Source organism: Genypterus blacodes, unplaced genomic scaffold, assembly GCF_046128005.1.
Source record: "Genypterus blacodes isolate CSIRO-AG114 ecotype Tasmania unplaced genomic scaffold, CSIRO-AGI_Gbla_v1 ptg000029l_1, whole genome shotgun sequence".
NCBI classification, from domain to species: domain Eukaryota; kingdom Metazoa; phylum Chordata; class Actinopteri; order Ophidiiformes; family Ophidiidae; genus Genypterus; species Genypterus blacodes.
In genome coordinates this window covers 2,030,329-2,042,500 of record NW_027466842.1, presented here as the reverse complement: position 1 = coordinate 2,042,500, position 12,172 = coordinate 2,030,329, and the positions used below count along the sequence as shown (strand labels likewise).

At 41.3% G+C, this 12,172-nt stretch overlaps 1 protein-coding gene across 1 annotated transcript; it reads right to left on the bottom strand.

Annotated features, from left to right (window-relative positions):
• Positions 1-5,627: 5,627 nt before the first annotated feature.
• On the bottom strand, positions 5,628-11,970 carry kiss1ra (KISS1 receptor a). The gene is made up of 5 exons (XM_076144854.1): positions 11,431-11,970; positions 9,870-9,994; positions 6,926-7,061; positions 6,569-6,807; positions 5,628-6,490 (listed from the first exon to the last, which is right to left on the bottom strand). The coding sequence occupies exons 1-5, from the start codon at positions 11,678-11,680 to the stop codon at positions 6,110-6,112; spliced, it is 1,131 nt and encodes a 376-aa protein (XP_076000969.1). The 5' UTR covers positions 11,681-11,970; the 3' UTR covers positions 5,628-6,109.
• Positions 11,971-12,172: the final 202 nt, after the last annotated feature.

The following is a 12,172-nucleotide window of genomic DNA, read 5'->3' as shown; positions in this document are numbered from 1 at the left end:
AGCCGCGTCGCCGTCGTCATCTTCTGAGTGTGTGAGAAAGTAGTAGTAGAAAGTAAGAAAGAAGAAAGAAATCCCTCCTGTATCTCAGGCTGCAAACAATTGGGATCAAAGTTTGTTTTGATCATTGAAACGCTTTCTATGCTGCATTCTGCCAGGAAGAATTTCACTTTAACGACGTTATCTTACACTAACTCTAAGGTCATTAAATCAAATTTCCATCTCCGCAAGACAAAGAAAAGTGTTTGCGTGTAGCGCCCAAATTCAAATCGTCAGCTAGCGTAACGAGCGAGCTGCGATCGTCTCTGGGCGGAGAAATCTTTCAGCTGAGTCCAGTTCTCCATTACACACCAGCGGCCTCACATCTCATGGGGCCCCCAAATCATCTGATGTGGTTTTGGGGGCCAGAACAGAAGCAAAGGGTGTCAACAATCATACTATGGTGCAGTGTGAGCAAAGGCCTCACCAAAGACTATTTTTCTGTCTTCACAAACACACACACACACACACACACAGAGCAGTTTTCCTTTGCAGAACTTTGTGCCGCTGCCAAAAAAAACTACCACAGATCATTAACCCTCTGTGCCAGACTTTCTATTTTCCTATTTTTCTCACAGTGATCTGCTGCTATGCAAAGACACTTAATGTTTCCCCACCAAGTGACTCTGGCTCTCTGTCTCCCTCTTCAGGAAGAACAAAAAGCACTGGAGAAGTAGTCTGTTCTCTGGATTCCTTCCTGGCAGTGATTTGAAAAATACTCCGTACCCTATTTCTCACTATTCAGCATGTGGAACAACTCTAAACAGTTATTTGTGACTGAGATCATTTCAGTTATTTAATTTGATAGAAGAAAAAACTTAATATTCCTTTTCCATCCTTTATATCTTCTAGCTTTGTTAACTGGACAGTCAGAACCAGCCTAAGACCCAGATTCACTCCAGAATAGAATAGAATAAAATGCCTTTATTGTCATTGCATGAGCAGTACATCATAATTAAAACAATCCCACAAACATAGGAACCAATACAAGTAAATACCAATGCCAATATTCAGTACCTGTCAGTCATTCCTGTTTAGTTTCACTTCTGTGTTCGTCTGGGGAAAGAGGAACCTGTGTTTCTGAATGAGCTCATCCATAACACTGCCACACTCCACACTGCAGCGCTAATGTGCTCTGACCCTTGTTAGACGTGGAGCTCGGCTCACTGTACCATGAAGCAGCTCACGAGTTTGACTGATTGTCTCTGACTGACAGAGCAGAGAGAGTTTGCGTCATTCCACAATGAAATTCAACAGGTTATTGCTAACAGCATGATCTTTCTAGTGGATGATTTATTTTCTGTTTTTCTGAATTTCCCCAATGGCCACATTTGCCAGAACAACTCTAAACACACACACACACACACACACACACACACACACACACACACACACACACACACACACACACACACACACACACACACACACACACACACACACAAACACAAACACTGACAATGGGCCCGGGGAGAGTGAGCTGCCAGCCCAAATGCCACTGTGAGGAGGTTCACAAAAGGCTCACAAAGTAATTAATTTCAGCACAAATGACTCGAGATCCGGTTGTCATCTCCTGGTCTTACGTGTAATTCAAATATCCAGGGCTGTTTCTCATTCTCAGTCTATCCTTCTTCCTCGGGGCTTATGTCCATTCTCAAAAATAAATTGGTATCTATAACATTTGAAGACCGGAGACAACATCTGACATTAAGTCCTTCACACAAGAAGAGCTATCAGATATGCAATGGTCATATGAACTCTCCTTCCAGTGACACCCATGGCTCACACGTGACTCCCCTGGTCCTCTTGTCAGCCTTCACGTGACCCCCCCATGTGACCCAAGGCCCAAGGTGTCAGAGTTTGTCAGACCACCTTCCTTCCTCTAGACATGCAGAGAATAATCACAAGAACAGGAGGAGACCTGTAGGAGACAAAGCAGGACTTCGGCTCTCTATAAAGAATGCTATTACAGAAAGTGAGCGAGAAATACCAGAATGTGTTTGAGATGATAAACCCTGAAGGGAACCTTATGGAGAAAATAAGACATCAAATTGCTTTTAGCAGAAATTGCTTTGCTCTGAACAGCATCGGGGACATTGTGTCTGAGCTGGCAGGGATCGATCTGAACAGGCAAACAGAGTCTCTCTCGGAGGTCCTGGTACTTTTTAGTCAAGAGAATCAGAATTGGTGACAACAAGAATTCGAGCTTCAGTGTGATGGATTGCAGTATCACTTAATATTCCAGTAATCCACCCTTGCATGTATTTTCTCTCCCTCTCACAGGAGACACTGGTTCGTGTTCACTGGTTTAAATGAGAGGAAGCAATGTTTTCATCTTTATTTTTACTTAAAACAGAGCCAATGGTGCTGAGATCAACAAACAACAAAAGATATGAAATGATAAATGAAAAGCTTATTGATTCTGCTTTAGGTATGTTTTTGTTTGTATTATTTTGGAAGGAAAGCATTCAGCTTTGTGATTTATGTTGAATTTTTTAAAAACAGAGTTGAAAGAGTTTCCCCCGGCATCACTTTGCTTTTCATCCTAGAAATAAATGTGAGAAAATGAAGGAACAAGTAACAAACATTGGCTGGCAGACTTCTGTGAAGGAAAATTCACATTCTAGAATCAAAATCCTCCCTTCCCCCCTGAGTTGGAAGGAGTTTGTATATCAAACAATACCAGTGTTCCCTGTGCAGGGCTCACAGCTTAAACCCTCATAATACAAGTCACTGTTTTGGATTTTTCTCCAATAATTATAATAATAATTGATTTACACCGCACAACAGTATTTTTGTTTGTTTTTCTTTAAAAATGTCTTTTCTAACCACTGAGTAGACACAAAGCTTCTGGTAACAAGGAAGGCATGACAAAATGTACTTTCACATAGGCTGCAATATCCCAAACATCAGACTGTATACAGTATAAATGCATTATAAGTGTTATACAGGGCTTGAGCCCCAGAGAACAGTGAGTACATGAACACAGAGGCGCCCTGCAGCCTTCCTGTTACTGGTTTGTACCTTTTTTGTGCATCAAACAACCCACATTCAGACTGCTTTCTGTATTCTGTAGCCTCAGGATGAACTTCCCTCTGCACTGTACATGTGCTTCCAAGATTTAATACAATCCATTGGTGGGCCACAATCATGTTTGCTCCCAAGGTCAATTTCCAAGTTATCTGGTGCACAGTGTGGGTGGATTCTCTATTCAGGAACTGTGAATCACTGCTGTTACGACCGACAATGCAAATCTAGAGGCGAGAATGTATTTTCTTAAAGGTTTAAGGATTTCCATCAGGTTGCTTTCATGTACAGGAACGCTTACGGCTCACAGTTAAATATAAAGCAAATGTAAAAAGCAGACTTGTCTCACCATAACATTCATTTCATCACAGGAAAAAGCTTTCTTTATATTCAACAGAAGTTATTTTCAGCAATCTCTGAATTGACGATGAAATCCGCAGAATTGCACCTCTTAGAAAGACACTCAGCTCAGTCTACGGTGAGGCACGTTATGAAAGAATGTATTTTTCTTGGATTGGTCACTTACTAAGAATTCTATCTTGAGTACTGCTGAACAATTGCAAAGTGTAGCAGCAAATCGCTCTTTGTAAAGGTTCAACAGCCAACAATAGAAGAAATCTTAATCTTTCCACATAATTACTACAGCAAATATTGAGCATATATGCTATCAATCATCACTTGAAAGGAGGTGTTAACTACATTATTATCCGCGGAATGTATAATTGCCAACAATGAGGTTCAGGCTGAAATTGTTTTATATAACTTTTAAACCAATTTCTCCATTGAAAATCCATTAGAGTGAAAATTAAATGTTCCATTAACATGATTTCACATGACCCTTAAAAGTCTGGGTCACAGGAGACGACACATAGCACTGAAAGCACCTGGGCAGCAGGGTTCGATTCCCTGTGGGCTGCATAGAGGGATGGAGCTTGCATACTACTTATAACACCAGTCCAATGTTACAATAGAAGGTTTTATTGATGACATTCATTTTTGGTTTTAATTTCAGTCATAAATAAACAACCATAACACAAATTACATAATTACATAATTACAATGTGAATATAATGTTTCAATACTTAATGTAGTTGTTTGGTTCTAATGAATGTTAGTGACAAAGATGTATGAGGCACACATGTAGCACAGTAAGAATATATTAAAAAGCTTTACACAAAGAATAACTTATTATTATGACAAAATATTACTAAATCTGCCTTCATCAAAGTTTTGTATTATTATGTTAAGTACTATGTAGCACACTGAATGGAGTGGCTTTTACATCAACCTTACCCTTGCATTCATTCATTGCAGCATTTTTACTACTAATGACGGAGGGAATTATGCTACCATGAAATATTTTAATATTCCTTTCAAGGCCAATGAAGCCATTCAAGTGTAGCCTTGATGGCTGGAAGTCCCACAATATCTACAATTAAAATGAGGGAAAGCATTAGCAGATTTCTATGGGCTTTAATGGGAGTTCTGATTCTGAATGTCACTGTGTGGGATGGAGTGAAAAGGATTGCGTATGTTCCATCTCCAGACAGAAGGGACTGGCAGCGTCTCTGATGGTTCATAAACAATAATACACTGACGTATTCCCATTGAGAGACGGTCCCGAGACACATTTGCCTCCAAAGTGCACACACAGGTCACAGGTCGTATCTGTAACCTCTGCCAAGATCATATAAGGGTATTTCTCAATGTTAACATTTCAAGCATTTCAAACAAACAACACCTGCATTTTGAGGATGTGTGTGTGTGCGTGCGTGCGTATGGCGTGCGTGCGTGTGTGCGTGCGTGCGTATGGCGTGCGTGCGTGCGTGCGTGCGTGCGTGCGTGCGTGCGTGCGTGTGCGTGCGTGCGTGTGCGTGTGCGCGTGCGTGTGCGCGTGCTGGGAGAGGCTGTTGACATGTATAGACCAAGGTGTGAATGTTTGCATGTGGGTTACAAAAGAAAAGTAAACATCCTCCATGCTTCACTTGTTGTGGCCCCTATCTCAGCCGGCTCCCACTCGTCAGATTGGCAGCAGAGAAACATCCATTCACCCAAAACCCGGCTGGTTGGATTCTCCACAAAAAAAAAAAAAAAACTTTAACCCTGTGTTACCCTGAGCTAACTGTTTCACACCTAGCTGAGCGCAGTAAGGAACAACAAAACCGTGCTTGTCCTTTAAGAGTCGAGCTGAGCCCTCATTGACCTCAAAGGACATCAGTAACATGAGTATGCCTCTTCTGGACTTATATCAGATATTTGGTATTTGCATGTCTTGAAAATTCTAGATAAAAGCAACACTTAAAGCTGCAGTCTGTAACGTTAACACTTTTTGTTGAATTAACTGAAAACCTCTTTATCCTGATAGGAGTCCAGAAGTTGTGCGCCCTGTGGAAAATATCATGTCTCTGAAGCACCTCCTACTGGTGCCATCTGATTATAGAAACACCTCTGAACTCAGTGTATACCACACAGTGTTTCCCCTCATACTTATAGTCTAATACAGTCAATACAACATGTTGACATAAAAAAAATTACACATTTGAATTTACCTACAAACCCATCTGGTTAGACACGCCCACAAGGTACAAGGCTCTCAAACAATTGATGACATTTCAGGAAACACCACCTGCCAAATATGCATCACTCACACTGTGCTTTGTGTTTGGGGGTTTAGGTAAATACACACATTAAGCAAAATGTCTAAAATATTATATCATCATTAGTCTTAGCATATGCCATAAGCTGCCCATCTGTTTCTCCATACACAGAATATATTATATTATACATTCGGATCTGTGACTGTCTCTGTCATTTGTCTGTTTGGCAGCTCACTGGATGAAGCAATGTGCCAAAGTAAACACTGTTTGTCTGCCAGTGTGCCCCGATACTCTGAGTCAGGGTCTCTCCATATCATTTAGTTAATTAGTTTTATTCATTAACGAAAACAAAATGTGTATCCCGAACAGTTCATCTATTCAGACAATCAGACAGTCCATCCCAGGCTTGGTTCATTAGTCCCATTTTACCTGCTTTTTAAAGGTCAGATTCAATTCACAGCGTTGTTATTGTTGCCTTCCTCCGCTGCAACAAATTTGATCTCAGCGTTTGCGGTCCTTGAAGCCATGCTGCTATCTCTGACTTTATGCTTGAACAGGAAGGGGAAGGTCTTCCTGAACGACTTCTGGAAGCTGGCGCCCATGAAACCATAAACTATGGGGTTGACAGAGGAGTTGGCGTAGGACATGCAGTTGGCCCACGTTTTGATTTTGTATGTGGCGTAATTGGGTCGATAGTTTGGATAGAAAGACTGGAAGAGGACGAAGAACTGGATGGGACCCCAGCAGACGGTGAAGAGGAGGACGATAACTACCACCATCTTTGAGACTTTGCTTCTGATACTGATTGTTCTTTCAGACAACAGATTCACCTGAGAAAAGAAGAGAAGAAATGGAAAATTAGCACTTGTGGGCATAAACAGAGGCAGCTTATCCAAGAAGATCCTTACCTGGTAGTTGTTATCCACAGGCTCCACAGTTGGTTGACCGACCCTCTTCACCATGAGAGAGTAGCAGAAGGAGATGGTGAGGACGGGCAGCAGGTAGGCAGCGATGAACTGGTAGAGGATGAAAGCCCGCTCATGTGTCTTAGAGGGGAATCTCTCCATGCAGTATTGTCTGGGCCCATACCAGTACCCGTCCTCAATACGCTGGTACATCAAAATTGGAGTGGACAGGATGAAGGAGCCTGCGTGACAATTGAAGTAGTTTAGAATACATTATGGCGACCGAATGAGCAATTGAAAATATAATGAAATGCCAAGAATAGATGAGAAAGCAATTAGAATAAGACATGCGTGACCGACCGATCCAGATGCAGACGCTGACGATCATGGCGACTCTCGGCGTGCGGTGGCGGAGGGACTTCAGAGGGTAAACAGTGACGTAACAGCGGTCTCCGCTCATAGCAGTCAGAGTGATGCAGGTGGCTTGCACTGTTACCTAGGAAGGACAGGTAAACGTATGCTGTATACACTTGTTTTCATCCTCCTCACAATATATGGTCATATACTTCAAATACACTGGGCTCTAGATTGTTACAAGGGCTATTTGTCCAGTGAATGTCATCCATATTGCTTTGAAACATGTACAAAAGGGTGGGAAAGAAATTTCACCCCATTTGCCAAATAGGATCTCATTTCTCTCTCTCTCTCTCACACACACACACGCACAAACAATTTGTTACATCGCATCAGTGCTTCTGAGGCTATGATGAGAGAGAGCAGGTTGGTGTCACTGAGGAAGAGTTGCATTTCCTCAGTTTGGATGAATCAGGTTTTTCAGTTTAAAGGTAGAAGATGGAGTTCAAATGGAAACCAGCATGAAACAGGATTCATAGCTGGCAGCACAGAACATTACAGATCTTACAAAACACATATAGATATTTCTGAGAGAGGCAAATCAAGTTCAAGTTCAAGTTTAACAGCAAATATACATCAATCTTGTTTTTGTTATTAAATTGGACATATTCATATCCAAGTTATTCATTTTATTGCAGGGTTCATTTTGAAGCCTTTAATACTTTAATGTACTATAAAACTATATCATCACTGTGCATGATGAGTGAAAACAGGTGGTGTTTTCTTTTTTTGTTGTTGTGTAAACCTGATGTTTTTGCTTTCTAGAAACCACCAAATAAGAAAAAGCTACTTTTTTACAGATTCATATATGGCACAATGTACTGTATGTGATTTATCATGGGAAGCTTTGAGGAGAGTTCCAATTTATTCTAGCACTGTTGCAGCTCTGCCTGGTGAGATCTGAACTACCACCATCAAATACGCCTTTACAGTTCATAGAGTGACTTTATCTCCCCCCCCCCCCCCCCCCCTCTCTCTCTCTCTCTCTCTCTCCCTTTCTTTGATGCCAGCCCCCCATTCACTTTCATGATTTTCCCAAACACCACCAGTGAGCCAAAATATAGAATGGCAAAGAAAAATCGAGTCGTATATGATGAAGCTCGTCTCTCAGAAAAGTGAAAAAAAGATATGAGAGGTGTGAAAAGGAGCAGCTCTCTCTTTTATTTGGTGCAAATGGACGGTGCTTTGTGTTCAGATATAAAGAAGGGACAAAGATGAAAAGAGAATAATGTGACGACTCAGAAACCAGCTGGCTTTGAGAATAGACTAATAGACCCCATGACTATCCAGCATCTCCAGCCTTTTTCGCCACACAAGACGTATACAAATTTACATTATACAGAGAGAATGTAAAGCATGTCCCCTTTCTCTTTTTGTATTTGAGACATATATTAGCTAGACATTGCACTCAGCCGGTACTAACACTTGTTTGGCCCTTTGTGGAATATCAAGCAGAAAAAGATCATAAATGTGTCCTGCAAGCTCTATTTTTCCATCTTTCCCATCAAACCGTATGGTGAACATCCCAGTAATACAATTTTTTGAAACGTATATGTGATGCATGTTCAGTAAATGAACTTTTACAATCAATACAACCTCCCTGCTCTGGATAATTAGATGTGTCATCGATCTGAAATGTCTTGTAGTGTGGCCGTGTGGAGGAAACAACAACACGGAGTATAATACAGCTGCGTCATCAGCATGCTTGTGTCATTGTGCTCCAGTGTTGAGCCAAGCATTATGCGGTAATTGAGCTATTATTGTCAATCAATAACTCTACCAAGCCCCGATCGTTTTGTACAATGGTCTAATCAAGTATTACCAAGGTAGCAAAGTGGAAAAACAGAAATAATAGTGTTATCAGTCATCACCGTGCTTTGACTGATGAGATCATGTCTGTATGTAGAGCATTATCTCTCCTCTCCTCGTCTCTCTTCTCCTCTCCTCTCCTCCAAACTAAATTCAGTATAAATTGCCACGGTCGTCGTTTGGAATTAAGATATCATTTATCATTGATCTCCACTTTCACGGATACATTTTTCAGGTCCTTCTCTCCTCTCAGTGATGCTGCTGGCCTCAGTGTCTTCAGTGCTGTGGCTTCCCTTAGTGGCGCGAAAACCATATCAACACATAATTAAAATATCCAGCTTTGAAGGGCTTAGTGCCAATTATGCATATTTTTTAGAGCACCCCAGGGTTTTCCATCCATGATTATATGCAATTACACTGTGGCAGGGAGTCGCAAACTCTTTAAGCGCAGCATCTCACACTCATTGTCTCACGCAGCACTTAAGGCTATTGTGATTTATTTCCCTCTTTAAACAGGCTGCATGCACAGTGGGTTCAAGCGTTTTGGTATTTGTGTCATTAGTGTTTTTGTGTAAAATAAAGGAAGGTAAATACAGAGATATTTGGCCGTGTTAACTCGGCAACAAGAGTAGAACTACTATCCAGATCTTTAGTTAGGACAGAAATTGACATGTAAAAAGGCTGAAACTATTTCTTCGGATTCAGTCTTTAAATTTCCTTTTTATTGTGATTCTTCTATGTCGCTATCCAACATGGTTTTTCTCTCTAAGCCTCTTTGTGAGAGTGATGTGAGTGATTTCCTCTAACTGAATCGTCCTTCCATCAACCTTCTGAAGCTTTTTTTCCTATTGTGAAATAAAGTAAATTGTGAATTCTGCAGCATATTGTGTGTAACTGCTGTTGGTGAATGAAGTACAGCCGAGTCCACTGAAAGCCTTTAATGGTATTCCTTCAAGCAAATAGTTATAATAATAGTTAATTGTTATAATTTGTTCACTCATTATGTTGTCTTCTGTGCAGATAGTCACATATTATTAACAGCCATTTTCAGCTTATCTTTCAGTGTGAGTCATGCTTTTACCTGCTGTAGAAATGCAACAAATTTGCACATGAAGTTGCCAAAGATCCACCCAGGGAGCGGGTAGAGCGTGGCGGTGAATGGGACGCAGCACACCAGGAAGATGATGTCAGTGGCTGCCAGGTTCGCTGCATGAAGAGAAGACAACGTGAGTCCAGAGGAGCTCAGTATAGATCAAAACATATAGATCAAATAGATTCTTTCATGATTCTGATAAAGCCAATTATTTTAGCAAGAGAATTCTCGTGGACACCAAATTCTTAAATCCAGCTTGTTATTTCTCTGTGCATTTGGAAGTTTGACCCTCACATGCAGATTGCGTCACGCTGATCTTAATGTGTCACCCTCACACATTCTCAAACATTTTCTTGTCGCTAACTTTAAATTGGAGTCATATGAGGTCATAGGCTTGCAATCATATCACTCTTTGGACTTTTGAAATAATAACCGGTGAGATGCAAGTCTTTCAATCATCACTCTCATACTTGACAGGTATAATGAGCTCTAATTTCTCTGAGCCTTTAGAATCCCAAGGTTGCATTTAACTTGCACTGTAGCACACGAGGAGGCGAAACCTTTTAATGAAGAAAATTCTGAAGCGTTTAATGAGTTCTGATCCTGATGGAACACAGATGTGAAAGGTGCAGCATCCAAACAGAGATGCAGATATTCAGAGTGATTCAGGGGTAATACCTCTGGATTGATAAGATGTGAAGTCCTGCTTAGAAACAGCATCTGACTGACAGGCTCACACACACATTGACAAATACGACATGCAAAATAACACACACACACACCTGAAAACCTCAAGAATGCACCACACCATAATAGCTCCTCTTACAACACACTTATATATAAAAGCTGTTAACAAAATCACTTAGAGACCTTGGCTCATTTACACTGCTACCTCTAAGAGTGTTTACTTTGCTTTATATGTGCTTCTGCTTTTAACGCGTTGTGTGTGAGCTTTGACATTTTAGATGTATTATTATCATTATCTTGATATGAAATCATGTAAAAACACACATTCACATTCGGTATTAAGTCAAAAACAAACAGCCTGTAGTGATAAACTAATCCATTTCTATCTGTCCAGCTGATAAATACACAACACACTTTCACACACACACACAAGTTCTTATTAGTTTTAGCTCATATATCGAGAGTAGCTGGGCTGTGACATGCTTGCAGATGGTGCACACACTAATCTAATGTTATACAGGAATACTGAATTATCTGCCCTGCAGTACAAATAGAATATTACGCAATCATTTCATGTTTAAATTCATGTCACACACATGGAAGCTCACACTGGTTACTATGTCAAAATGAAACAGGCTACGCAGCATTTACATGTATAGAAATGATTACAACATTAAATATGCATGCTGATGATGTTGCGAGTAATTTTTCCTAATTTATTCACTTATTTAATTTAGATTGTGCCACCACCAGTGAAGAAGAGTAACAGGATAAAGGATGACTGACAGATAACAAATTGCAAAAAGTTGTCTGATTACTTCAAAGACAATCTGAGTCAATGCAAACAATCACACACACTCACCTATGTAAAAGTTGGTTGCCGTCCTCATCTGCCTGTGTTTTGAAATGACATAGATGACCAGAGAGTTGCCCACTAGTCCCACCAGCATTATGAGAGAGAAGAAGAGCGGGACCAGCCAGGCATCAGTGAGGAATGGGTGCTCATCTCCCTCCTCCTCCTCATCCCCGCGTCTGCCCAGCGAGTAGTTCACATCGGAGCCGTTGAGCCAGAGCTGCTCGGTGGCGTTCCAGAGGTGCTCGGAGGGGAACATGGTGAGAAGGGACGATTGTGTGAGAGGTGAGAGGAAGAGTGGCGGAGAGAAGGGGTAGTGAAGAGAGAGAGAGAGAGTGTGTGTGTCTGTGTGATCTAGTCCTCAGGCTGTGAATTTTAAATCAAGGACGGAAAATTGATGATGGAGAAAGAGCAGATTGGGATGGGAAGGGCAGAATGAAAGGAGCTGGACAGAGGCAGAGGTGTGTGTCTTGAAAGCAAATGGACTGGCAGATGGAGGAGAAAGATGGAGGAGGGGACAGGCGATGTGGGGGAGAGAGAGATGTGGAGCTGTTCATGTCTTGTGTTCTTTGCCTCTCCAAACTCACACGGGATGAGAGCGAAGCAGACTGAGAGTGCAAAACTCTGATGCTTTCATTCGCAGACGACACAGAAATAGAATCTTCTCATTGGTTTGGGTGACAGAGGCTGTCACATTGTGCCTCACAGGCACGTCAGGGTTCTGCTCAGGAGTGCAGATATCAGTCCTCTA